At 40.6% G+C, this 27,971-nt stretch overlaps 1 protein-coding gene across 3 annotated transcripts; it reads right to left on the bottom strand.

The window, feature by feature from the left end:
- Positions 1-22: 22 nt before the first annotated feature.
- On the bottom strand, positions 23-27,949 carry LOC118814792 (smoothelin-like). Of its 3 annotated transcripts, none has more exons than XM_036580568.1 (22): positions 27,920-27,949; positions 25,810-26,469; positions 17,955-18,063; positions 17,733-17,849; positions 17,363-17,635; positions 16,457-16,642; positions 16,100-16,345; positions 15,054-15,284; positions 14,614-14,934; positions 14,341-14,532; positions 12,770-13,054; positions 12,558-12,686; positions 10,673-10,852; positions 10,023-10,130; positions 9,658-9,930; positions 7,038-7,289; positions 6,893-6,955; positions 6,744-6,804; positions 5,906-6,031; positions 4,348-4,468; positions 4,038-4,189; positions 23-2,124 (listed from the first exon to the last, which is right to left on the bottom strand). In XM_036580568.1, exons 1-22 carry the CDS (start codon positions 27,932-27,934, stop codon positions 1,998-2,000), a joined length of 4,227 nt encoding a protein of 1,408 aa, XP_036436461.1. In that variant the 5' UTR covers positions 27,935-27,949; the 3' UTR covers positions 23-1,997. The 3 variants fall into 3 exon arrangements, with proteins under 3 accessions (XP_036436461.1, XP_036436462.1, XP_036436463.1); XM_036580569.1 differs by having other exon boundaries at positions 17,733-17,843; XM_036580570.1 differs by lacking the exons at positions 14,614-14,934; positions 15,054-15,284; positions 16,100-16,345; ... (1 more) ...; positions 17,363-17,635; positions 17,733-17,849.
- Between the last annotated feature and the right edge of the window lie 22 nt (positions 27,950-27,971).

Here is a 27,971-nt window from a genome sequence, read left to right as displayed (position 1 = left end):
AAAGCAAACAACTCATACCACATTCATTCATTCATTTATTCACTTTATTTATGCGATTATTTTATCAACATTTCAAAGAATGTTCAGAAACAGAAATGATCAGCTTTGTTCTCCACCAATATTCAGCCTTGTGCACTTTCGTTGCAGTAAAATAACAATGTTTTAACTCTTGTAGGACAATGACCATCCCAATATTTCTCAGTTTCGTGCATTTACTAAGACTGCTCACTCTCCCAGCCCTTAAATACATCCTCAAAACTTTAAAGCAGCCAGGTTACTACCTTTAAGTTAAGCTCAGCTATAACTGTCTCATTTTCACTGCTGAATTCTACTAAAACGATTAGCCATGAGCAATCATCCAGTCTGCCCCAGCGTCGCCCTTCACAACGGAGACAAAAGGAATTTGCAGCTACATCTTCAGGTCCACACTTAATACACAACCTGCCCCACACAATTTCTTCCAAAACCCCATGAAGCTGCTGATAATCCCCCCCCTTCCCGACAACAACTCCCTTTCAATACACACACACGTCCCTTTTTCATCTGAGGGACACACGCTGACCTTTTCTTCACCTTTCTGATAAACAGTCCTGCTCACAATCTCATTATACTGTACTGTAGTACTCAGTGTAAAACCTTATAAGCCTTAATGTGAAAGACCTGTAAAACCAAGCAGCGCACGTATCTACCTGTCTCTCAGTCAGCTCTGCTATTGTAATGCTATGCACTGGGATCAGTGGACATTTTTACAGAGCATCTTTTGGGTTAAACTAATGTTTTATTCCAAACACAGCTGTTGCCATGGCTACAGTATATGCCTCTCCCATGGCTTATAGGCCTTTTGTGTTGCTCAAGAGTCTGTTCTTCCCTAATATGCATCTGACAGCACACACTAATGTGAGAATCATGTGAAAACATGTATGTATTTCTCCTGCTTTGGGCATCAACCCCTTAAATGGCCACCAAAGTTTCATTACACACTTCTATAACCTAAGAATAGCTCAGCCAGTTTGCACTGAAGTCCCTGTAGTTATTGCATAATGAGCCTTAGTATGTAATAAACCTGGGATTTTAATAGGTTAAAGGGGAATTCTGCCAATTTTTCAGAAAGCACAAATAAATGGTTAAGATGTCAACAAAGGCATTCAGAATGGTTTGATGTGAAATGTTAGTGTGAAAGTCTGGAGAAACTTGCAGAGTCAGAATTGTTCACAGTGGTGGTGATAGGAACCAGACGTCCGAAGCCTTTTATGCCTCTCAAAACTACCTCATAGAAAGCTATTACATGAAATGGTTACACTGTCTGATCCATTAGATATTATTCTTATACAGTTTTGAGATAATGTTTTGGCTTAAAACTTTTAAAAAATCATGGTGGAGGGGTAAGGCAAAATACCCCCGAAAGAAATATTTTAGAAAATATATTTTTTGACGATTTACCACCATTTTACAATTATAAATGTTACATATAAAAACTGGAAAGCATGTGTGGGTTCACTGGTCAGTTTTGGATAGTAAATAATTTGTGCAGTAGACACTGTGACCTCTGGTTCCTATCAGCACCACTGTAAAGAAATCAGAGTTGGTACGTTTCTCGACAAACAAACCACTTCATGTCAAACCACTTTGAATGCCTTTGTTCACATTTCAACCAGTAAACTATGCAGAAATTTTGAAAAATCAGAGGGCTTCCCCTTTACTACACTAATCTTTAACATCATCTATGCTGCACCACTCGGTTTCATGCTGCAACAATACAAAAGATTACAAGAGGCTGAGCAGTAGAGCTACAGTCGATGTGCAAATAACATGACATATAATATTAATTCAGTTTCCATACTCAAGTTGATGGACAGTGACCTAAAGCTAATTCAGCAACTGCAACAACTTCATTTTCAACTGAGCAGTTCACAAAAAAGGCAGAAAGAAGAGATCAAATAAAAGAAATCATATAAAAATGCTGGTTTTCAGTCTAAAAGCCCCAGTCCTGTCGACGGTCACTCAAATCTCTTGAGGTGGTTGTACAGGGACTGCACATACGTAAACACACACATGGGGTCAGGGTTCTGTCCCATGGCCATCATGTCGTCCACTTCAATCAGGCGAATGCAATCTGCCTTCTCCCTGAGAGAGATAGAGAGACAGAGAGCGAGAGAGAGTGAGAGAGAGAGAGTGAGAGAGAGAGAGTGAGAGAGAGAGTGAGAGAGAGAGTGGGAGAGAGAAATGTAAGAGACTTTTTTTTATATATTGTCACTGCTGTGCAAAAACCGTGAATCTCCATTTTTATTTATTTATTCTTTTTGCATAGTTTAACGACTCCAGTTACTCTTTGTATTGTGTTGAAATTTCATGATGAACGGCCCAACAGAAGTGGACAAAAATGGCTTGAAAACATTAAATTTCATTACAATTTCATTTCATTACATCTCAAGAATGTTCTTTCCTTCTTCTGTAAAGTTACCATTTTGGAGATATGAGTTTTTGTTCCTACAGTGATGTATGTAAATGTGTATTTGAAATATATATTTCATATTAAATACACTAGTGTTCAAAAATTCAGAACCACTTGCCATGAAGCTGGTTTCACAAAGCCCTATTCTATGTTTCTTGTACCAGTTTCATGGGTTACAGTTTTTGTACACAAGTATGATTTGTGTACAGCGTTTGTTCAAACACTTTTCTCCCATAGAAAATGAATGACAGAATATTGAAAAAAATTCAATCTAACTGCCACATATGTCAGAAATGACATCTCTCACACAGCCCATACATATATTGTGTAGGGATAACATACCATGATCAAGCAACACCTTAGGAACCACCTGGGATAACATAGCAACATCTTAGCAACCATTTGGGATGTCATAGCAACAACCTAGCAACATGTTAGCAGCTCCCTGGGATTCCATAGCAGTGGTTATTTAATATGACCAGTGACAGGTTGATTTCAGGTTGACTTTAGAAAATAAAACATGCAGCTTCTGTAAAAAACACTTTCTTTGCTAGGACTATTTTGATGCTGCTGCTGCTTTTAACACAACCCCATTTCCAAAAAAGTTGGGACACTGTGCAAAATGCAAATTAAAAACAAAATGCAATGCTGTGCAAATTATTAATGCTAAAAAAATGCCTGGTGGTTGATTGGCAACAGGTCAGTAACATGATTGGGTATTAAAAAATGTATCCCTGAGTCTTTCAGAAGTAAAGATGGGGAGGGGTTCACCACTTTGTGAAAGACTGTGTGGGCACAGAGTGCAACAATTCAAGAATAACATTTCTCTACATAAAATACAGGCAGCACTGCATTAAAAACAGACATGATTCTGTGGTGGAAATCACTGCATGGGCTCAGAAACACGTCTGAAAACCATTGTCTGTGAAAACAGTTTGTCGCTGCATCCACAAATGCAAGTTAAAACTCTAAAACGCAAAGAAGAAACCATATGTAAACAGGATCCAGAAACACCGCCACCTTCTCTGGGCCTGAGCTCATTTAAAATGGACTGAGGGGAAGTGGAAAAGTGTCCTGTTACATTACAGCAGCATGGATCTGTATTAAAAGAGTCCTGCCTGCCTGCAGTCCAGACCTGTCACCACTGAAAAATATTTGGTGCATTATGAAATGAAAAAGACGACAAAGGAGACAAAGGGACAAAGGGAAAATATTTCACTTTCAACACTACAGCAGTGTCTCCTCAGTTCCCAAATGCTTACAGAGTGTTGTTAAAAGAAGAGGTGATGAAACACAGTGGTAAACATGCCCTCGTTGGAACATATTGTTGCCATCAAATTCAAAATGGGCATATATTTTTTTTTAAAAAACAATAAAATTTCTCACTTTCAACATTTGAAATGTTGTCATTATAGTATTTTCCTTTAAAAATATGGTTTACATGATTTGCACATCATTGCATTCTATTTTTTTTTACATTCTGCATAGCATCTCAACTTTTTTGGAAATGGGGTTGTACATAATCAGGACATTTCTATATCCTGAAAATGTACAGAAACAAACATGCAGTCATACACACACTTACTCAGCAGTGGTGAAGGCTAGATCGAGGTTGTGTTTATGGTGAGCAGGGTTCAGTTCACTGTAGTCAAACTCATTGGGGAAGAAAGAGTGGACCAGAGCACAGAAGGCCATTCCATCAATCCAGCTGGAGGAGAAGTTATTAATGTTTATGTGCTGAGAGAGAGGGAGGAGAGAAAAATACATGGATTGCCAGAGTTTCTATGCATTCAAACACAAAAGTGCCCCATACCCAGCCCTTTTCTGTCAGTACTCAGCACACTATTTCTAAATCAAAGACATTCATCACTGTATACAAATGTGGCAGGTGTTACCTGGTAGCCAATGGTTTTGGAACGGCACCACTCCAACAGAAGCTGCTTGATGCTGTTGGCGCTGGATGTGTCACAGCTTTGAGATCGTTTCAGTTTAGGCTTTGATTCAGCAGTCTTAGTCCTGAAAGAGAGTCCATTTCAAATACAGTCCTTCATTATGACCATATGCCTTGTGTCTGCACTGTAAAAAACAGGCTCGTCAGATCTACCTAAAAAAATTACTTCATGTGGTAACAAGTAAATTAACTAGTTTTATTCAAGCTAAATAAATACCTTGAATGAACGTTTCTTTCATTCATTTTAAGCGGAATAAAACTAGTTCAATTGCTTGTTACCACATGAAGTAGATCTGATGAGCCACTTTTTACAGTGTGTATTAAATGTACAATTTTCCCCATTTGTAGCTGACTGGCCAAGATATGTTTATTGTCTTTATTGTCTGAAGTTTGATTCTATGACACTAGAAAAGTATGGAGTTCATTTTGTGCCAAAAGTTTCAAATAAAATACTAAAATCCACAAGCAAAATATTAAGTATCAAAATGTCCAAGGTATGTTGCAAATACAAATAATGAGAGTTAAACTTATTTTTTTTTAAAAAGATTATTACTCATTTCCACTCATTCCGATTCAAATTTATTACTCATTTTACCCGTTTTTGCTTCAGTTTTTCTATTTGCTGATGTTGCTGATCTGTTTTTTGCTTTCAAAATCACCCTTTTGCTTCTGAACTTTTTCTTTTGCTTCTGATTTTTGGCACTTTTTAACAGAGGGCGGGTCTTGGAAGAGGGGGGTCACCTGATTTGGAGTGACAGGTCTTTAAAACACAGAGCCGCTCAGCATAAACTGCCCCCAGTATGGTGGAACCCGTCGTTCTGACTGCTGCCTTGTCAGTCAGTGTTGTGCTGGAATATCTGATGTTATGAGCAATTTGTGTCATATTCTTTTAAAATTGTAAATGTAACACGTTTATGGCTCCTGTGTCAACATGTATAAAAGAATAGAATTGTTATTTTGGGCATTGATGACCATAAACTTACGAGTGAACGAAGCTGTACCACCTTTCGAGTTTGTAGATGCTAGCGCTAGCTTGCCTAGCACACTGTAAAAAGTGGCTCATCAGATCTACTTTAAAAAATGACTTCATGTTGTAACAAGAAATTGAACTAGTTTTATTCAACTCAAAAAATTACTTTGATTAAAAGAATCGTTCATTCAAAGTATTTATTTAGGTTGAATAAAACTAGTTAACTTACTTGTTACAGCATGAAGTCATTTTTAAGTAGATCTGATGAGCCACTTTTTACAGTGCAGTGTCCTCTAGGGATAACTAGGCTAGGCACACTGGCAATGGAACTAAACTGCTGAAATTTCTAAGGTTAGTTCACTGTATTAATGTGAAGTCAGTGATTTGGAGCAGCACATTTGCTTGTGCTTTTTATTATTTTATTTAAACTTTTGGCAGAAAATTAACTCCATAAAAAAGCAAACCTCAGACAGTCGAAGTATTACTTTACAAGCTGCACAATTCTAAAAACAATATCGCCAGATCTAGACACCTGCTAAGCTCAGAATCCATTCTTTCAAACAAGGCCTGCTTTCCCAGGACACCCATGTTCCTTGGCAGCGTCTGTGACTTCGCCAAACTCCTCCCTGCAGTCACACTGATGGTCTTCTTCATGAAGCTACAACAAAACCAAAACAGGTGATGTGAAGGTTTACATATCTTTACATATTCTGTTTTTTCTTCCATTTGGAGATACACTATGTGGCCAAAAGTATGTAGACAATTATTGTGCTTCTCCTAATTATTGAGTTCAGGTGTTTCAGCCATGCCCATTGCTAACAGGTGTACAAAATCAAGCACATAACCATGCAATCTCCATAGACAAACACTGACATTAGTATTGGTCACACTGAAGAGCTCAGGCACTGTCATAGGATGCCACCTCTGCCACAAGTCAGTTAGTGAAATTTCTGTCCTGCTAGATCTGCCCTGGACAACTGTAAGTGCTATTATTGCAAAATGGAAGTAACTGTGATCAACAACAGCTCATCCACAAAGCACTAGGCCACGCAAACTCACAGAGCCTTTGTGCGTAGTGCATGTGAATAGGTACGTCATCAGTGAGCCAGGCCTTCTCATCCCACATTAGTTCCTGACCTCACCAATGCTCTTTTGACTAAATGGGCACAAATCCCCACATATAGCCTCTTGTAGAAAGTCTTCCCAGAAGGCTGTTAGAGCTGCAACTCTATATTAATGCCCATGGTTTTGAAATGAGATGTCCAGCAAGCACATTTAGCTGTGATGGACAGGTATTCACTTACTTTTGGCCGTATAATGTATGCTACTTATTTTAAAAATAATGCATAAAGTCCAGTAATAGTCCTTACTTTTCACTGACTTCTTTTGAATCAGAGAAAGAAGCTGACTTGGAAAAGGTTAAAGTCTTGTCTGAAAAAATAAAAGAGAATAAAAAAGCATTAAAATACATTTAGGTGTCTGAGAGGAAGCTATGTAGCATCAGTGAGTTGGATCCTACCAGAAGGGCGGGATAAACTTGTATTTATCTTCTGGCTAGAGGTCCATGGCTTCACCGCAGACACTAGAATTGAGAAACAAAGTCAGAGCAGGTCAGCAGAAGGAAAGGGGTATAAGATATTGGGGTGGAGATGTATTGAACTCACCAGGTCTGCTGGGAGACTCTGTGCTTGGTTTAGGAGCTGCGTCTGACGCCAACTGACTGAAAAGCAAAGGGTTGAAATGAGGTGTGGAACCAAGTTGAGCTTGAGTAAGGTTGGTTGGCCTACTGAAGGACTTGGGGCCTCGTGGGACTTGGTTGTCTTGGGAGATATGTGTGCCGGTCAGCTGAGGTGTTGACATGGATGTATACTGGCTGTTGATTAATGACTTCACTTCCCGTGACATAATGGAGCTGCCTGCTCGGACAGGGACACAAAAACAAGTGAACACTAGAAGAGTAGCACTGCTGTGTCTGATCCACTCGTACCAGCGCAACACACACTAACACGCCACCACCACGTCAGTGTCTCTGCAGTGCTGAGAATGATCCACCACCCAAATAGTACCTGCTCTGTGGTGGTCCTGTGGGGATCCTGACCATTTAAGAACAGGGTGAAAGGGGCTAACAAAGTATGCAGAGAAACAGATGGACTACAGTCTGTAATTGTAGAACTAGAAAGTGCTCCTATACGGTCAGTCGAGCTGATAAAATGGACAATGAGTGTAGTTCCAAGAAGGTGTACTTAATAAAGTGGCCCGTCGGTGTATTTGTCATATTTAAAATTGCATTTGGTTTAATGTTTTCATTGTCTATTTTACAGTTAAAAAAACTAAAAAACAAATGCCCCCTAGCAGTACCAGCACAGCCCACTGGGGGGGATGCATAGCCCACAGGCTGATAACCACTGAAGTAGACTGAATTTATAGCAAAATGCAATAACACACTGTAACCAGAATAGTTCATTTCCTGAAAAAAATGCAGTGATTGTGCAGCTTAAATATTTCGAGGAAAGGGTGCTGCCAGACAGTTACTATGATATTTTACATGGTAGCATGGTTGTTGCTAGCTGGTTACTGTGGTATTCCAGGTAGTTGCTAGGGTGTTGCAAGGAAGTTGCGATGGTATTGAAGGGGTTGGCTAGGTGGTTGCTATGATATTCCGCGTAGTTGCTAGCATGTTCCAAGGAGGTTGCTATGGTATCTCAGGTGTTTGCTAATGTGTTGCTAAGTGGTTGCTAAGGTGTTGGTAGGTGGTTGCTAAGGTATTGCTAGGTGGTTGCTATGGTATCACAGATGGTTGCTAAGAAGTTGCTAGGTGGTTGCTATGGTATCAGAGGTGGTTGCTAAGTTGTTGCTAAGTGGGTAGTACAGTATCGCAGGTGGTTGTTTAGTGTTGCTAAGTGGTTCCTATGGTATCACAGATGGTTCCTAAGGTGTTACTAGGTGGTTACTATGGTATCACAGGTGGTTGCTAAGGTGTTGCTAGGCGCTTGCCATGGTATCTGAGGTGGTTGCTTGGGTGTTGCTAGGTGGTTGCTATGGCATCCCAGATGGGTGCTAAGGTGTTGCTGGCCGATTTCTTTGGTATCTCAGGTGATTGCTAAGGTCTTGCTAAGTGCTTGCTGTGGTATCCCCGGCAGTTGCTAAGGAGTTGCTTGGCAGTTGCTATGATGTACAGTGTTTACTGAGTGTTTTTTAAGGGGTTGTGAGGTGCTCCCTAGGTATTGTTCAAAATGAATAGGAGTCTATGGGAGGAACAAGAACTGATCGGGGTCTGCGCTGAGATAGTATGCGAAACAGTGTCTTTTGGTCAAGCAGAAGTACAGTAGATGGGCATGCAATTTTTCACCCCCTTCATTCCTATGGGAAAAAAATCATATAGACATTGTATGAAAACCATACATTTTATCAAAAAGCTATACACAAGCACACCGTTCCCAATCAGACCGAACATTCTAGTTTTGAATGGTGTTGATATCTTGAAAATTGAGGTATGAGTTGGTGGACAAAAATCTGTCAGAAAAATAATAATAATAAGAAAAAACAGCAGAAGAATATAAATCAAACACCAATAGTGTTGTGCATTGCTTTCATCTGTTTGTCATTGCTTTACAATGCACAATCAAAAATTAAATATTAAATAAAATATCAGCCATATATGTGTGTGTCCATATATGTGAAAATAATTGGTGATTATCTGGTTTATGCAAAGTGTCAGTAGCACAGCAGTAGGAAAGCTAAGGTGCAAGCTGGTGAGGTCTGAGGTTTACAATTGTTGGTTAGAGCTGAAGCTGGTGGTAGAAGATTGAGGCTGCGATGTTGCTTTGGTAACAAGAACCAAGTACTCTGTGCTCACAGATGGCTAGATAGCCCCCTAACCCATGATGCTACCAGGCTGGGAGGGTAAAGCTAGCTTGTTCCTTCCTTGAGATCTTTGTAGCTCCACTAAGTCATTGGACAGCTTCACACACTTGGAGGAGAATATTCACTGTCAAATCTGTTATGTCAGCTAACAGACGTCTGGGTTGGATAGCACCTGCACTCCATGCCTCCAGAGAGAGCGAGAGGCCAATAATGTGCTCCTGGACTCTTGGCCATGGATGGCTGTGGTTTTGCAATCTCCCGATGATATTCTATATCATTTAAAAGGCAAATACTAAAACTTCCTCATCTGAGTAGTGAATCTTCATTAGTAAATGCTTAGGAAACCATGCTTTTACATTGCAGTGTGGAAGAGCTTTGCTAACATTAGATAATTATGCATATGCAGATGGAGAGACTCACCAGACTTAGTTGGAAGTTCAGTGATCGGTGGATGTGAGTTAGTGCTTGGTGTTGATTGGCCAAAAACCTTCGACTTTAGTGGAGGGGAGGGGTTAGGCAGAGCGGGGCTGGGAACGGCTGGTCTCCTGAAAGGCTTAGGGCTCATGCGGGTCATAGAAGTGACAGGAGCTTGGGGTGTTGCTGTGGTTACGGACACACAGTTACGTTGACCATCTACAACTGAACCCACTTCCTGTGACAGTGTGGAGTAAACCGAGGAGTATCCCGAGTATTCTACCCAGACGAGAGGAGACACATGGAAGGTCAGTTATAACTAACGGAGATGTTTCATTCTGTACAAGTAGAAGTAATGCGATAAAACTCACCACTTCCAGAAGGCGATTCTGCGCGTCTAGCACGAGAATTCAGCTGAGGCTGTGAGAAGACGCGAGGCATCCCCAGTGACCCCACGTCCTGTGATGCTGGAGAGACATCTGATTGGATAAAAGGGAGGGATATGATGAGTCCTGCTTATTGACAGCCATCACAGAACCCATAAAATACATTTTCCCCAGGTTTTGGAGGCCCCTCGGTAGAACCCAACGCCCTTCAATGTTGGTCGAAAATATGTCAATGGAAATGTGTATGATGTACAAAACCCGTAGCATATTGTATTTTTGTCTTTGAAGGGGAGCGAGTAAGTCAACAACTGTGTGTTGTGTGTCAACATGGCAGTTGTACACCTCCTCTTTCACTCCTCATTGCTTTCTAGCAGCTCAACACTGAGTCCCAACAATTCATACACAGAGAGCCAACAGTGTCGTAGTTAATCTCATAACAGACTCAGGGTAAAACAATTTTTTGACTGCATTTATTAACAGGATAAGTGTCGCTACTCTGCTGGCACAATGGCCAGAAGGGCTGCAGAAAGAGGCTATAATGAATTAACATGTAAGGAAAGTACCAGTCATGTACACGTATACATTACAAGCCCACATTGTGATGCAGTAGGTGTTGATGTCTAGCTGAGCAGTACCCATCTGTGATGATGAAGAAGACAGTGCTTTGTCAGGTTTGGCTGGCCTCCTGTGAGTTCTGGGGCTCATGCGAGTTATAGCAGCTGCAGAAGGCTGGCCAGAAGTCACATGCTGACTGTTTACTGATGGCCTCACTTCCTGAGACATGGAGGAATACACTGAAGAGTAGCCAGAGTATTCTGAGTGAAGAAAAAATATATATTATTCCAGTGAAATCCAAAGCAATGTGTACTGTAAATAAAGGGTGTAACTGAAAAGGGAATTCCACCAATTATTCAAACTTTCTTTGTCCAGTGTTTGCTGTAGAGAAATGTGCTGATTTCTTCATAGTGGTGGTGATAGGAACCAAAGGTCAAGATGTCTACGAAGTAAATATAGCCATTTTATTTGATAAGCAAAATGACCAGTGAGCCTACATGTGTCTACACAAGTTGTGAAGATGGTAAAATAGTGGTAAATGTTGTTACGCCTTTGAGAAAGGTTCTGCATGTTAGTTCTGGCATATTTTTCTTCATATTTGTGACAAAGACTCTTATTATGAAGGAGGGGCTAGCCATCCTTCGCTTTGTTTATGCATTACAACAGGAAGAACTGGTCAGTCGGAGCCTGAAGCGAGTGCAGACATGAGCTTAGTGTAGAGCGAGCTGTTAGCCTACAGCCTTACTTACTGTATGGCATATGGCTAACTAAAGCCTTTAATATAGCACAACAATTTGTCCATAAGCAGTGTGTCTTAGCAGTAAACTCTACAAAATGTTTTCTTTGGGTACTAATTTAACTTACAACACACTGCATGTACTTCATCCTTAATGGATTTTAAAAATACGTTGTAGGCCAAAGCCGTCTCAGCCAATGCGCAACGTATTTGTTACAGTTTCATGTAACCATTTTCTGCGAGGTAGCTTTTAGATGCACTAAACTCCTCCGACGTCTGGTTCCTATCACCACCACTGTGAACGATTCTGACTCTGAGTCAATTCTGAGTATTCTGACAATTCTGATAAAGTTTTCTTAGGATGATTTTTATATGAAACCAATCTACATGACTGTTTACATCTTCATTATTTAAAGATGCATTAGGTAACACTTTTAGTTAAAATGGAAAAAAGTAGCAGCACTGAGTCACGAGGTTAAAATATGGTATATGTGCACTGCTGTGAGTGCCCTGTAAGGCCTGAAATAATGGTTCAAAAGTCAGAGATGTTGGCTTGGTAGTTTTCTAGACCACATCATAACCCAGCTAGCAGGAAACATTCCCAAAACTTAAGCTAACATTACCTACAAGTTCCAATAATGTTTAAAGAAAACCTTTTCATCTAATGTTCAAAGAACGTTTCAAAGATGTTTAACATTTATATTCCTATGAGATTACATGTTAACTAAGACGTAATGTTTTAACCGCAACATTCAGAGGATGTTTTGAAAACATTGTCAGGGAATAAAAAAAAAAACACACTGAAAACATTAATAGAACATGCGTGTAATATTCTCAGAACATTTTTAGGACTAAAAGGTTCTAGCTGGGATGTCATTACGCATTAACGCCACTCAGACAGGTTCAAAAAGAAGGTCCAAATTGATGTTTAAATCTCTAAAACAAAATCAACATTATACCGATGAAGATATAATGACAATAGTAGATAATTCTCTCACATCCGTCCTCTTTCAACACACTCGCAATCATCTGATTCATCCACTCAGGAAAGGGACCCGAAGCACAACCCACTTTACAAAATGTTCTTCCACATGTTGCGTGCAATTACACATTTCAACCAGAGAGGTCTCCAAATCCCCAAAAACTTACATAGCGCAGCTTTAATTATACAGAAATGTTGAAAAATGTCTGAAATTCCCATCAGAGTAAAAGTCATGCATTTGATTTACCACTTCCAGATGGAGACTCTGCACGTCTGCTTAGGGAACCAATGGACAGCTGAGGCTGTGAGAAAGTACGAGAGACTGCAGGTGGGTTGCCCACACTTGACTTCGCTTCCTGTTGAGCTGGAGAAGCATCTGGTTGAACACAAAAACCGATTTCTGTTTAATGCACAGTCAAGAGCAAAGGAAGGTAAAAAAAAAAAAAAACATATGCTCACATTGGGTTGTGGTTGGTGGTAAAGCTGAGTACTGAGCTCGGCTGAGCTGTGAGGTTATATTCGAAGACTGTGCACTGTTTAGTTCGGCTGCTGAGAGCTGAATAACAGATTGGGCACGACTGAAAGTGGTAGCTGAGTTCTGGGTAGGGTGGTAAGTCATCAGTCTTCTGGGTATCTGAGGGCTTATTCGCGTCATGGAGGACACAGGAGACTGAGGAGTAGCCGTGGTGGGAGACTCTTGATACACGTTACTGAAGGTGGATTTATCAGAACCTGAAGAGTTATCTGGTGGAACAACATACAAGAAAGACATTACATTAGGGGTGGGAATTTGTAGACACCTCCTTCTCTCTCTCACTCTCTTTGGCAAAAAAGCAACTGGCTGGGAATGTTAAATAACCTAAAATGTCTAACATACATCTCCTGCCCTCAGTGTCCTCATTCTGAAAACCAATATATGGTCACCCTACTCGCACATGCGTAGGCAGCGTGTTGGGTTGATTGGGGGGCTTGTGGGGGCATGTCATTCTCTGGCTGCGTCTCATATACTTTACTAACTAGCATGTGAAATTAGCAAACCACCAGTAGTGCCTTTACTATTTTAAACCTACTATGTCGTACACTAGTATGTGAGTTAGGCTGCATATTGGATTCAGGATAAAAAGGTAAATAAAACAGTTATTTCTCAGTTACAGCTAATGTAAAATCTATTGAATATGCATAATCATCATCTGATTTATGCATCTGTTAGCCTATAGAAGACATTGTTTTCTCATGGTTTCAAAGGTGTTACCCCATGCAAGAACAAATAACTGGTTATAAGTAAGATATGTAATCAGTTACTGATAGTATTTGTATAATGCAGTTTTAAAGTTGGGCGGTGTGGTCGCCTCACAGCAAGAAGGGCCTGGGTTCGATTCCCCGGCTGGGTGACCAGGGTCCTTTCTGTGTGGAGTTTGTATGTTCTCCTTGTGTCTGTGTCCAAAGACATGCAGTCAGGCTAATTAGAGATGCTGAACGGTCCCTGGGTGTAAGTGTGAATTTGTAACGGACTGATGACCTGTCCAGGGTTTCCTGCCTTTCACCCAGTGAGCGCTGGGATAGGCTCCAGCACCGACACAGCGGCTAAGATGATGATGATGAGCATTGTAGGATTAGTTCCTAGGGAGAACATGTTATGTCAACTCACCAGGCTTAGGAGTGACAGGCGTTGGTGAAGGTGCAGCTAATTGGCTAAACAGTACTTTCTTTGTGGTTGTAGGGGATTTGGTAGGATTCAGGCAGGTGGAACCAGGCTGAGCGGGGTTGAAATTAGAAGTAATAGATAGTGTGGGCTTCAGGTTGGTGGACAGAAGCTAAGCTGGGATGACACTGGTTGGTTTAGTCTGAGAATTTGCGCTCATGTTAACATTTAAATTTGATGGAGGCAGATTTGAAGATGAGTCATTAACTTGAGAACCTGCCAGTTCATAATGGTGGGCGTCCACCATTTGGACTGAAGAGATACAGCTGCATTAGTATGAAATACATTTAAACAACCAAGCCAGGAGTAACTCTTTTACATCACTTACCAGATCTAAGTTGTGACCCGACAGCTGGTCTTGGTGTTGATGCTGATTTGAATGGAGTCGGGCTTTGGTTGGTTGATCTCAGCGAATTGGGGCTCATAGGAACAGTCATAGTGCTTAGAGGTTGTTGTTGTGGTGGAGTTACAGCAACTGAATCTTCCTGTTGAGCGATTGATCTGGCTGCTCGAGAATGATCTAGAAGATACAGAAATATTTCAGCAACAAATGACAAATGAGTGTTGATAAAGGAAAAACAAAGAAAGGTTTTTTATTCACCATCTCTAAAGGAGGGCCCAAAAGTTCTTGTAGAAGAGGCAGCCACCTGAGAAGTCACAGAGAAGGGAGCAACATGGTGGCTGCTTACAGATCCACTGGATTCAGAAGCTGTTTGGCCAAAAGTTGTTGGCTGTCTCATAACCACAGGTGAGACTCTAGATGTTGATTTAAATGGAGTAGGGCTTTGGTTGGTGGATCTCAGAGATTTGGGGCTCATTGGTACAGTCATAGTGCTGACCGGTTGCTGTGGTATTGTCATGGTTATCAAGTCTGACTGAACGTTGACTGTCGGCCTGATTACTTGTGATGACAGTACGCGTTCTGGGAGAAACAGAGGAGGGACAAATGTAGCAGAGGTTTCAGAATCTCTTGAACATTAACAGACAGAGAACTTTAATCTTCACCAGAAAGAGAAAAGGGAAAAAAGGAAAAGCACTCACCGGTTTTAAAGGAAGAATCTGATAATTTGGTTGTGGCACTGTCAGGCTGTTTAATAGTGAAAGGGGTGACATGATGATCACTTGCAGATGTATCTGATGGTGCCTCGCTGAATGATACTGACTGTTTCAGAGCGCTTTGATTGGTTGCTTGTGCAGATTTAAGACTCATTGCAGGGCCATTTTCCAGAAAGCTGACCTTAGACTTTTTTTCGTGGGACTCCAGGGTGTTTTCTGATTTGAAGCAAGGTTAGCAGGATGAGATGAAAGGATAGCATTTGGGAAAAAGAAGAGATGAAAGATGAAGAGGACATATAAAAAAATGTGTGGCATTTACTTACTTGGTGTGAGAAAATGATCCCAATGCCTGGCCACAACTTAGTAAGACATGGGAAGGAAATAATTAAGTTGTGGCCACAACTTAGTAGGTGTGGGAACAAGATAGTTAAGCCATAGCCACATCTTAGAAAGGCATGGGAACAAGACAATTAATTTGTGGCCAAAAATTAGTAAAGTGTGGGAACAAGATAATTAAGTCATGGCCACAACTTAATAAAGTTGAAAGAAGAAATAAAGAAATGAGATAATTAATTTGTGGCCACAACGTATTTTCTTGTTTCTTACCAATAATGGCATATTATGTCATGATCATAACTTAGCAGGGCAAGGGAATGAGATAATGTGCAGCTACAACTTAGTAAGTTGTGGAAACAAGCTAATTAAGTTGTTACCACAACTTAATTATCTCTTTCCCACACCTTGATAAGTTGTGGAAACAACTTAATTGTCTTCTTTCCTTTCTTTAAGTTATGTATGTGACATAGTAGTACAAAGGAAAAAAAGATAATTAATGTGTGGCTACAACCCAGCAAGTTGTGGGAACACGATAATTAAGTCATGGCCACAATTTGATAAAGTTTGGAAAAGAGATAATTAACTTGTGGCCACAACTTAGTAAAGTGTGGGAACTGGATATTTAAGTTGTGAATGTCAATATGATTGGATGTGTAGAAAAAGGAGAAGGGGGGGGGGGTACCTGCTACACTTACCATTAACAAAGGTAGACATTCCTGTAACTGCCTTTGGTGTGAGGTTCTCAGATGTTGATTGATCAATCTCTGTTTGCTGTTGCATCATGTTCGTTGTAGAGCTCAGGTTCATTGATGTTCTTGAGTACCTTTGGCCTATGGGATCAGTCATATCACCAAACGGTTGCACTGTTGTTGCCAAGGTAGCATCTGGTGTCTGCTGGCTGTTTTTCTCTGACTTTACTTCCAGCCCTTCCAAAGACTTCTCTGGTTTAAAAGAGAGAAACAACATAAGATCTACAGAATCTCCAGAATCTCCAAATTCACTTCACTCAGTTACAAGATGGGATTTGGTGGTTAGCTCTGGTGAAGAGATACCTGTAGCTGATTGGCTAAACTGAACTGGTGGTGGTATGGTCTTGTTAAGAGTAGAGCTCAGGTTGGTTTGTGTCCTCCAAGTCTTCAGAGACCTGGGGCTTAATGGACCTTGAGATGTTTGGGGCCCTGCTACTGAAACAGTGGACATAGTTTGGCTGCTGGTTGATGACTTCATTTCCTGGCTCTCTAAAGATGAAGGAGAAGCAGATAACAGGTTTTTAGAGCTGAGGCACTTCAGCAGTATGTTATGCCTGTTGTTCGACATTCAGGAATTAGCCTGTACACTTTGAGTCTGTTTCCTGGACAGAGATTAAACTTAGTCCTGGACTAGATTTTCCATTTGGTTTGTTTCTTGCAGAATCTCCGTTCAGAATGATGTGCAGTCCAGGACTAGGTTTAAACCAACCCTACATCTCCAAACATAATCAGATGCCCCCTTTGCTGAGACATGTGTTCAGTTGCAAAAACATCTTGTACAATCTTCATATAAAGGAGTTGCCAAAAGAAGCCTGAGGTCACCATGCTCAATGCCAAGCGTGACCTTAAGCAGTATAAAGCTCCCAAAGCATTGGGCAGTAAAACTCTGGAGTGATGGAGCTCCGTTCAGTACCTCTGGAATGAGTTGGAGTGATCCACAACTAACCATCCAACATCAGTACCTGACCTCACTAATGCTATTGTGGCCGAATGCAATCAAATCCTCACAGCAATGCTTTAACATCTAATGCAAAGCTTTCCCAGAAAAGTAGAGGGCGGTACTGCAGCAAAGGAGGACAAACTTTCTATTAATACCCCTGATTTCAGGAGAAATGTTGGATAAACAGATATCTACAACCTTCTGGACACATAGTATATATCACTGTCCAGTACTTACATGGCAGCAATGGACATCTGAAGGTAACTCACCAGTTGCCAGGGCAGATTCTATGACTGTATTCCTTGTAGGCATATCTGAAGCTGACTGGTTGAACATCAGCGTTGTGGAAGACTGTGCAAGGCTTTGGCTGGTCAGAGTAGTCTGGGCACGATTATCACTGGTAGTCGTGTGTGATTTGGATCTCATATGAACAGCTAGATCTCTCGCTCTGCTCATTGCAGTCACAGGGCGCTGTCTGGGAGTCATGCCTACCGATGTTGACACTGAAGAGTATCCAGAATATCCAGAGTATCCTGAATATTCTTCAGAGAGGTCAGGAAAATACAGAGTCAGCAGCTGAATAGTGTAAAAGGCTAAGAGAGAGAATGAGGTTAAATTGAAAGAGAGAGTTTCGCCCACCGCTTCCTACAGGTGACTCAGGTCTAGGCACTGTGTTAAGAGGTAGTTGTTGAGGGGGTGTCATGGTTAGAGAGTCTGCAAGCTCGCTCCTGACCAGTGGCACCACTTCCTCTGATTCTTGAAAGGAATTTAATTGGACAAAAGAACATTACAGTCATTTTAAGCTATGCTTTATGAAGTGGAGCTAACTCTGACTCAAACTGCACAAACACACACAGTCACCTTGCTCTTTTTCAGGTTTATTCTCCAGCCCAGCTGAAGTTAAAGGGTCTTGCTTCTCTTCTTCTTCCACCTCCACCTCCTCCTGCTCCTCTTCCTTTCTGCTTATCAGCTATAGGAAACAGAAAGAGATTATGTTGGCTTTCATGCATCTGCTCTAAGGAGAGACTGCAGGTCTGGATGCACACATGGTGGTAGCATGAGGGAAGACTGACTGAGGGAGGAGAGAGAACTCTGAGAACTTAGGCTGGAGTTCTGGGCAGCTTCTGTCTGTAGCTAGAAGGCCAGACCCCCCTCATAGCTAAAGTAGGACTAATACAGACTGAGGAACTAGGAGGAGATGGGGTGGTGGTGGGGATTGCGAACCCTTTGTCAGTGGAACGTAAGGTGAGGATGTGAATTCGTAGGATGTAAGACTGGAACAAGGAGGGGTTTCAGGCATGCTCCGCCCCCCAAACTTAAGTTATAACATAACTACACTTAAAATGAAATGGTTCTTGGGATCCTAAGTGGCGCGACCATCTAAGTGTTGGCCTTGTCATAAATTTAGTCCCCAGTGATGCTACAGCCATCCATGGCCAGGAGTGTACGTGGGTGGGATGATCAAATTAAAGGCCACTGGGCACGAATGCTTGGTGGCCCCTACCTGGCTACCTTTTTTGGGTGGTCAGTGGCTGTTTTATGATATCAGGTTAAACAAGACCAATGCAACACCACGATGGCAGCATACTAAGAACAGAACTGAGAGTTGGCATTTTTCTCCAGGTTCAGCTCCAATTTTGTTGCATTATTGGCAGTTCACCCTCCCAGATTGGTAGCTAAATGGTTCTTAGCTTGGACGTATGGTTCCAGGAAAAAAATTTTTTATATTTTATAATATTTAATATTATATTTGAAGCTCTTTAAACTTGTAAAAGGTCATACCTGGGCATATCATTTCACTCCTCTTTCTCCTCTTTCTCCCCCTAGTGGCTATTCCAGCCATGGAACAGAAACAGTCTTGATGGCAGCAGGTCACTAGCTTAAACTTAAACAACAGTTTTCGCATAACATTTGGTTATGGTTTTTGCACACATTTTCTCTATGCTACACCCAAATTCAAATATCTGACCACGCTACACAAGAGAAAAGAGAAGAGAGAATGAGCTAAACAGAAAGCATTACTGTCAGTGGCGTGATCTATCTCATAACATCAGTGTGAATGGACAGAGCTAAACTGCTGTAGGCAGACCCGGATCATCAAGTTAAAGGCCCCTGGGCACTAAAATTTGTTGGGCCCCTACTTGGCTACTTTTTTGGGTGATCAGTGATATTTTTATGATCACAGCAGGATACACAAGGCCTATGCAACACCATGATGGCAACACACTAAGCATGGTGTTGAGCATGTGACCACAATAAAGTAAAGAGACAAAACAATAGCAATAACAACAGGTTGTGCACACATAACGAGAGCACAGCTCAACATAAACCTAACAACCAATGCAATACTTTACTAAAAAGAATCTGCTCTTGACAAGCACGGCATTTACTCCAAAGAAGATGACAAATTGAAATCAACCAGTAAACTTAAAAAAACAAAACCAGCATCCTGGCTAAAGCATACTGCCAAAAGTGAGCAGGAAATTCCTTTTTCCTCTTATATCTTACCTCTAATCACAGTTCACTGGTGACAAAGATGATGCAACTTTTCTCTTTAGCTTATGAGGTTGACATTTTATAGTTGTCTGTGGAAATGGTCATCCTCTACTCTGCCAAAGTATCAGGTCTCACTTTCACAGATCCCCCCAGGCACATTTTATGAAATTTATGGAGCTTCAGATTCAAAATACATTCAACTAATGCTAGCTCACTGCTAAAAAAAACCTGAAAATTTGACTGAAGTTTTGGTGGATAGCTGAACGGTTGCTAAGCAGTGATTGGAGGAGAAAATGAAATGAACATTGAGGCAAGCGTGGAGAGTGTCAGGATCATGACTGGCCATATCACAATGACACATTAGTTCCTTTTTTTTACATTGTGCCGCTAGTAAAGTACCCACCGCAAGTCAAAACAGCTATTTGGATTTTCTCATAATTGCTTGGGGGGCCCCCTAGTGGCTCGGGCCCCTTGGGTGATCCAGGCCTGGCTGTAGGCTGAACAGGTGTATATATAGAAATATGCTGTTTTTTGTAACATCACAGAAACAATGAATTAAAAACTGGCTGCTTAGTTTCCATATATGGACTCTAAGGACCAAAGATTGAATGACACATTTTTGAAACTAGTATTGTTTAAATGCTACATCAAATTCTTTTAGTTCAATCAAATAAGCAACATTCAGTTTCCATGAAATGGGCGTTTTAAACATCAGATTTCCATTGGCTCCATTGGAGTAGGTCTATTTTCGACCATGTACATTTCGGTAACATTCTCTTAATAGGATTTTGCTGTCAAGTGTAAATATATGTACATGCCTATTTATATGAATGTCATGTAATTTTATATTCTTGATATTTATAGAATCATGAGATGTTTTCTGGCTCTGTTATATTTTGACCTATAACGACCAAGGCTGTTTTAGAAATATTATTTGTACCCATTATGTTATTTTTTTATATACATACATTCTTCTGGAAACTTGTGGGCTCATATCAGAACTCTTGAGTCTTGTTCTGTGTGTGTGTGTGTGTGTGTGTGTGTGTGTGTGTGTGTGTGCATGTGTGTGTGGGTGTGTAGAGCCGGGAACAGCTGGTGGCGCCCCCGATGAGGAAAGAGAGATAGAATACAGCAACCCAAACGGAAACTTGTGTGAGTGTGAGACGCTCAAAGGAACTCCCCCTCATAAGTTCTAAAGAAAGCCACTGAAACCCCTCTACGTCGTCTTAAGTCCCAGCCTGGAGTGACACTAAGTGTGTGTGCTGGTGTCTGTAGGTTGATTGCTAACTGCTCAGTTTTCCCCTTTACCCAAAAGCAGCAAACTTCAATAAATCAAAATTATACTTGAAGTACATAGAGAATACTAGTACATTTTTATTTAATGTTTTTTATGGAAATATGTATATGTCCTGTATTTTTCAAAAGTAATTTTTAAAATTAAAAACAAATAAATAAATTATACACTTCAAATTGTACTTTAGTATGCTGTAAGGAAATACAACTATTCATAAATCATAATTAAATATCAGCATATTTATTTTAATCTTCAGCTTAAGTGTATTTATGAACTGTATTACAAGGTGCTGACATTTAAATTATGCTTAAGTACATTTTGGTTGCATTTTAGTTGCAAGATTACCCAAAATAACCAGCATTCAATTATGAATATAACTTTCAAATATTTTTCAAGTGTAGTTCAATTCAATTTGAGTCTTAACTATTTCTTAAGTTAACTTTATTGCAACATAAGTTGTTCTGATTTAGAACAGAAGAGCACTTGTAGATTGTATTTAAAAGTTACCTACCTATAATTAAAGTACATATAAGTTTATTTTTAGTTATTCCAACATAACATATTTAAGTCTATACTTAAATACACTCAAGTACATGTTTTATTTGTTGAACTTATTTGTTTATTGATATTAAAATATAATTTAAAATGCATTTAAGTGCATTTTTTGTCATAGTATAACTCAATAAGTATCACTGAAGTTTATCAGTACATCCAGCAGTATATTTACAATATATTCCAAGTATAATAACAGTTACGTCTACAAATTACATACTTAAACTAAAGAAAATACACAAAGTGACAACAAAATGCATTGAATATATATTCATCCATAGCTTGATTACCATTTAAATACACTCATGTTGTCATTTAATATGCATGAAGGTATGTTTAGTGTAAACATTATATATATGTATTTCCAAAAATTATGTATATCCTTTTTGGAAAAAGCATACTTAAATCTATTTTAAGTGTTATTGTGTAGTTCTGCAGTTGTTGTCATGCCCATATTAGAAAACTCTGCTTCCTGTGGTAAACTAAAAAATAGTACATTTCGCTCTATGGATATTCTTTCACCAAATTACACCAGATCGTCTGAATTATGAGGCTTTTAAGAAGCCAAAATATGCCTATTGCTAAACAGCTGACACCGCTGTTCAATGAATTAACATAAAAAGACTGGCAACCTACTAGCAAGCTTTGTAAAAAAAAAAGTTGCCTTGGCAGTACTAGTCTGAGTTTGAGTAGGTGGTGTTGGTATACACTATATGGCCAAAAGTATGTGGACAGCCCTCTTAATTATTGAGTTCAGGTGTTTCAGCCACACCTTTTGCTAACAGATGTATAAAATCAAGCACTTAGTCGTGCAATCTCTATAGACAAACAGTGGCAGTAGAATGAGCCATACTGAAGAGCTTAGTGACTAAACATCGTACTGTAATAGGATGCCACCTCTGCCACAAGTCAGTTCCTGAAATTTCTGCCCTGCTAGATCTGCCCCAGTCAACTGTAAGTGCTAATAAATGGAAGCACCCAGCCGCAACAACCCAGCCATGAAATGGTAGACCACACAAATTCATGGAGTGGGGCCATCCAGTGCTGAAGCACAGACTTATAAACTGCCTTTGGAAGCAACATCAGCACAAGAACTGTTCTTAAGGAGCTTAATAAAATGGGTTTCCATGGCTGAACAGCTGCACACAAGTCAAGATTACTGTTGGCTAGAGTGGTGTAACTTATGCCTCTACTGGACTCTGGAGCAGTGGAAATGTGTTCTCTGGAGTGATGAATCACCCTTTACTACCTAGCAGTCTGACTGATGGACCTGGGCTTGGTGAATCTCAGGAGAATGCTGCCTGCCAGAATGCGTAGTGCCGACAGTAGAGTTTGGTGGAGGGGGGAAAATGGGCTGGGGCCATTTTTCAGGATTTGGGCACCTTACTTCCAGGAAAGGGTAATGTTAATGCTACAGCACACAAAGACATTTTAGGTAATTTCGCTTCCAACTTTGTTGCAACAGTTCGGAGAAGGTCCTTTCCTGTTCTAGCATTACTCTGGCCCCTGCACAAAGTGAGGTCAATCACGACATGGTTTGATGAGTTTGGTGTGGAGGAACTCCAGTGGCCTGCACAGAGCTCTGACCCCAACCCCACTGAACACCTTTAAGATGAACTGGAATATCGATTGGGAGCCAGGCCTTTTCATCCAGCATCGGAGCGTGACCTCACAATTAACTGAATTGGCACAAATTCCCACAGAAACACTTCATAATCTTTCGGAAAGTCATCACAGAAGAGCAGAGACCGTTGTAGTGCAGAAGGGAACCAACTCCATGGTTTTGGAAAGGGATGTCCAACAATCTCATTATGTGTGATGGTCAGGTGTTCTCATACTTTTGGCCATATAGAGTATAACAGACTTTCCATAATTTCCGTCTGTGATAGTACTGTGTGATATTTTTACCATGTCGCCCACTCTTAGGAGCATGAAAGGAGAAGGACACCATCCAGAGCTAAATCTTGGAGGAACAGGACATCAATCAGCCCTTCTAAAAATACATGAGGCATTTTAGGGGCAGCTAAAGAAAGAGAGAGCAAGATCTGTAAGACTGATCACTACATGACATCTGGCGAGTGAGAGGAGCACGAGTGTATGTTTCACAGCACATTCCACTGTGAAGCCACACCATGTTAAAGATGAGTTAACCCTTAAAACCCTGTCAGGATGCTGGGAACCAAGTTGGGCACATTTTATTTAAATTAATGCCAAAAGTGGAAAAACAGCACAGATTAGCATGAATTACATGACGGTTTATGCTGGTTCATTCTGCTCTTTTAACTTTTAGTTTTCTAAGTAAACCTAAGCTACATAGGCCCATTGAAATCACATACATTTTCATTAGTTTAGCATTTAAAGCACAAGCTAACGAAGTCTTGTGGTTCAGCAGCAGAGGGAAGAACGAAGCTTCTAGTGCCCCCTAGAGGTCTCTATAAAAAGCACCGCCCATTAATGCTGAAGTTATGAAAAGTGTTTCAGCCTGGACTGATTTTGGTGATGCACAACACAGATCAGCCAATCAGAACAGAGCTCATTTATATATATATATCAGTCTTAAAGTCACAGCAACAAAAATAGCCAGTTTAATTGTAAGTGGTAAAGAGAGGTTTGAAAATGGTCATATAGGAATGATTAGATTTTGATTTTATAGAACTCAGAACTGTACTGCAGGGATGGAAGACCATTATTATTATAAGATATTCCCTTGATTGTTTTGATGATGGGGGTGGAGAGCGCATCAGTCCTAATTCTCCTATAGGCGTTCAACTGGGTTGAGATCTGCTTACTGCAAAGCTCATTACATATGATTTACCTCATTTTCATACTCATCAAACCACTCAGTTACCCCTCATACCTTGTGAACGAGGGCATTGTCATGTAAAAATAAGTTAACACATCCTCTACATGGAGCAAATTTAAATATGTGCCATAGCTTTTGCACAGGCCACATGTTATTCTTTATTTTTCCCAATATGTTAAATTCAGTAAATGAACAGTAACTGTGCAGAAGTGCACTCTGTAGAGGACTTCTATTATATGTAATTTGACCAGGGTTCCAAACATTTACGAGTGAGCAGACAGTGGGATTAAAAAGCTCAGGACCTGGTAAATGATGATGTAAATGCTCTGTTAGTCCAGAATAAAACACCACAAGGACCAATAGGATCATCTGCACAGTTACCTGTCATAAAGCAAATGAGGAACTTCTCCACAGCAGAATACACTGACACTGTAGATACAGTTATATACTGAGATTTGTGCAAGATATATATTATCCCTGTGTGTTTGCAAGCTGTAGATAGCAGGCCTGTGAAACTACTCAGAATATGCAGTGGCGAATGCAGGAATACATTTTTAGGTAGGCCTGTGGAAAAGTATGAAGGCCAACTTGGTAGATGCTTCCAAGTGCGCCATGTCCCATAATGTCAACATCAGGCTACAGCGTATTGTAAACAGCAGTGCAGTCATCATCCTACCTACCTCTTTCAATGCTTACACACTATGCAGATACAAAAAAATAGCAAGACTGTGTATCCATCTACCAAAATACTGGATTCACAAGGAACAGTGCAGCACCCTTGACTATAAAGCACATATACGCTTGATGTAAACATAACAGCATTAAGATCAGACAGTGGACATGTCAAGAAAAAACAACACACAAACTTAAAACCTTTATCTTTTTATGACTCAATGCATATATGTATATAGATATTAATATTAACATTTTGACAGCCCGTTTTAGCTTTTGTAGTAAAAGAGCATTAAAGTACCAAAGCCGCTGACCATTTACGACAAAGATGCTTTTAATTTTGTTCTAGGCTTAAAAATGCATAGAAAATGTCGTGCTTGACTCTATCGGAGATGGGACCTCACTTCTATAGATGTCCAGGTACATCTTTTGACCATAACTGACAAATCAAATACAAACACTGCTGTGCTGATAAAAAGACTTGAGGCAATGGTGGGTAGCTAAGCACTCACTGAAAGCAAATTTCATTGTTTTAAAAAACGCAGCCGAATCAATATTATTTCCCCATTTGATTAGGTATGCCTGGGAACAATCTGGGAAGGCCCAGGCCTATCCGTGGCCACACTCCTGACCGCATGATGTTTGCATGCAGAGGACAGTGGTAGATCTATAGATCTATATGCCACCTATAATGGTAACACAGCTCTGAATGAAGCCTGATAAATGATCACGGTTGTGCTGTTGGTGACTTTAAGGATGTTCTCCGTAACATTTTTCAGAACAGAAAATTTTTTCCATATCATTTCAAACATCATTTCAAAGTTCTGTACTGCAAATGGGCCTGACTGATCAACACTGATCTATTATAGCACATACTGCACGAACGAAGAACAACTTACACTGGCCTGATAACTGGTATCCATGATAACAGTGGATGCAGAAGTGGAGCTCCTGGAGGAGGTAGATACCGAATCCACACACACAGATCCAGAGGCCGAGTAGGTGCTGTTCTGGTCATCCATCGCACCTTCTTCTATGGGGGATGCTGTTCCTGGGAAGCAGCTTTGACCCCCCTGGCTCTGGGTTTGGCCTTGGGCTTGGGCTTGGACTTGGCTGGTTTGGAGAGGCTGGAGATCATCAAGGCTCTTTTGGAAACTTGCTGGGATCTGTGTGCCAGGCAGGGTTTCCACCAGTCGTGCAAGAGCCTCTAGCCTCTCCTTCAGCTGCTGGTTCTCTTCCTGGAGCTTGGCAACCGTGTTGGCCAGGGGTTCCGCATCTTTGCAGGCTTCGTCCAGACGCTGCTCAACGACCCGCTTGAAAGCAGCAACATCAACGTGGAGATCACGTACGACCAGCCGCAGCGCTCGCTCGAAGCGAGCCAGGAGGGCGTGGCCATCCTCACCCGATCCTCCTGCTGCTGTTGCTGGGCCCAGCTCCATCACGCCCAAGCCCAGGTGGGAAGTGTAGGTGTGGGGCTTGTTGTGTTGTTTGTTGTCCCGCCAGCGGGTAAATGAGCTCTGAATACTCAGACCAGGCTCTTCCTTTGCCTCCTCGACCCCCTCCAGACCCACAGGGCAATGTGACCATGTCAGGTGACAGGGGAAGGAGGGGGAAGAGGGAGAGTGTGAGAGATGGAAGGGTAAACAGGGAGAAGATGACTTGGTTCCCTGCAAGTGGGCTAATTTTAGAGTGTATGTGCTGTCTGGCAGGCTGCTGCTAGTCTTAACGCTCCTTTGGGGGGATAGACATTAGAAGGGCACTGAGAGACAGATTAAAATCTCATTATGTCAAGAAACTAAGCACAGTGTGAGATCAGAGTGAATAGGTCAAGCGTTAGGGATGTTCTTTTCAATGGACTGAACGTTCCAGACACCGTTTATGATGGACAACTCAGAACAGGTGCACATGAAATTCAGACCTATCAGTGATTACTATGAAGGGAAAAAGTCAAAGACCACCCTTCCACAACCACCCTTTAATTTTCCATTTTCAGGAGAAACAGCCGTTAACTACAAGACATTTTTCAGCATCGGAGAGAAAAAGCATCAACAGAAAATTACACAATACTCCTCAACAGCTAACTACAATGTAAATTTTCCACTGGGTCACTGTGTTTATTTGCTATGTCCACTCTTTGCCTTTATTACAGCTTCTTTTCAGGAGATTTGCTTTCAGTTTTTCAAAGAATCTGCAGGGATGTTTTTTCTTCTTAGAAGTTGCTTTCCATTTTACGTAATCCCAAATAGGAATTTGGACTCATTATTCCAAAACTTTACTCCACATCTGAAGGAAGAGTGGAGCTTGATTTTCTCCTCTACGAAAGCTTTAGGTGCTGTTTATCTGATGGGGACAGTTTTAGTGGTCTACCTGGTCTAGCACCGCTGTAAAGAGTCCCATTTTCTTTGAATCTTGTGATAGTTTTCATGAACTCCAGTCTTGGAAAGTCTTTCATTTATTTCCTTTTGACCTTCCTTATGCAAGAATAATATTAAGGTATCTACTTATGTATATGTAAATATCTCTGCTGTCGGGCGAAAACCTCTTGTTTCCATTTTTGTCGTTTTTCAGTTTTTGACATAATTTGAAAATGCCTGTTGCCCTTTACATTGTTTGTGTATTTCATGATGAATGGACCAAAAGAAATGACCCAAAATGACTTCGAAAAAAGTCTGGTTCCATTGACTTACATTGAAAGTAAAGAAGGTTTTTTCCTTCTCCTGTAAAGTTACCAATTTGGAGAGGTTTTGTTCCAACAACAGTGATATATATATATTTTAAAAACAGAATATATATATATATCGTCAATATATCAATATACATATCTTAAATTTTTTGTAAGCATGCATGAGACTTACTAGTATGAGGAAGAGAGACAGAAAGGGAAATCAAAGCTCTTATGCAACTACGCTGTCAGACAACATCAACTAAACATAGTATTAAACTCTAACTTTCCACTTTATTAGATGCACCTGTCTTCCACTCACTGGCCATTTTATGAGCTCCACCTACCTTAGAGTAGCTCATTTGTTGTCATTGGTCAGTTTCTGATCACAGGACTGCT

The sequence above is a fragment of the Colossoma macropomum genome, unplaced genomic scaffold, assembly GCF_904425465.1.
Source record: "Colossoma macropomum unplaced genomic scaffold, Colossoma_macropomum, whole genome shotgun sequence".
In the NCBI taxonomy this organism is placed as follows: domain Eukaryota; kingdom Metazoa; phylum Chordata; class Actinopteri; order Characiformes; family Serrasalmidae; genus Colossoma; species Colossoma macropomum.
The sequence above is the reverse complement of the archived record's forward strand: the minus strand, read 5'-3'. Positions and strand labels throughout refer to the sequence as shown.

Bases quoted from the DNA above. Each gene is read 5' to 3' on its own strand.
- LOC118814792 (XM_036580568.1), bottom strand. The intron at 14,935-15,053 runs GTGAGTGCTTTT...TGTTTCTCCCAG, and splicing joins AGATTCTTCCTTTAAAACCG to AACGCGTACTGTCATCACAA. The intron at 4,190-4,347 runs GTAACACCTGCC...CCTCTCTCTCAG, and splicing joins CCAAAACCATTGGCTACCAG to CACATAAACATTAATAACTT.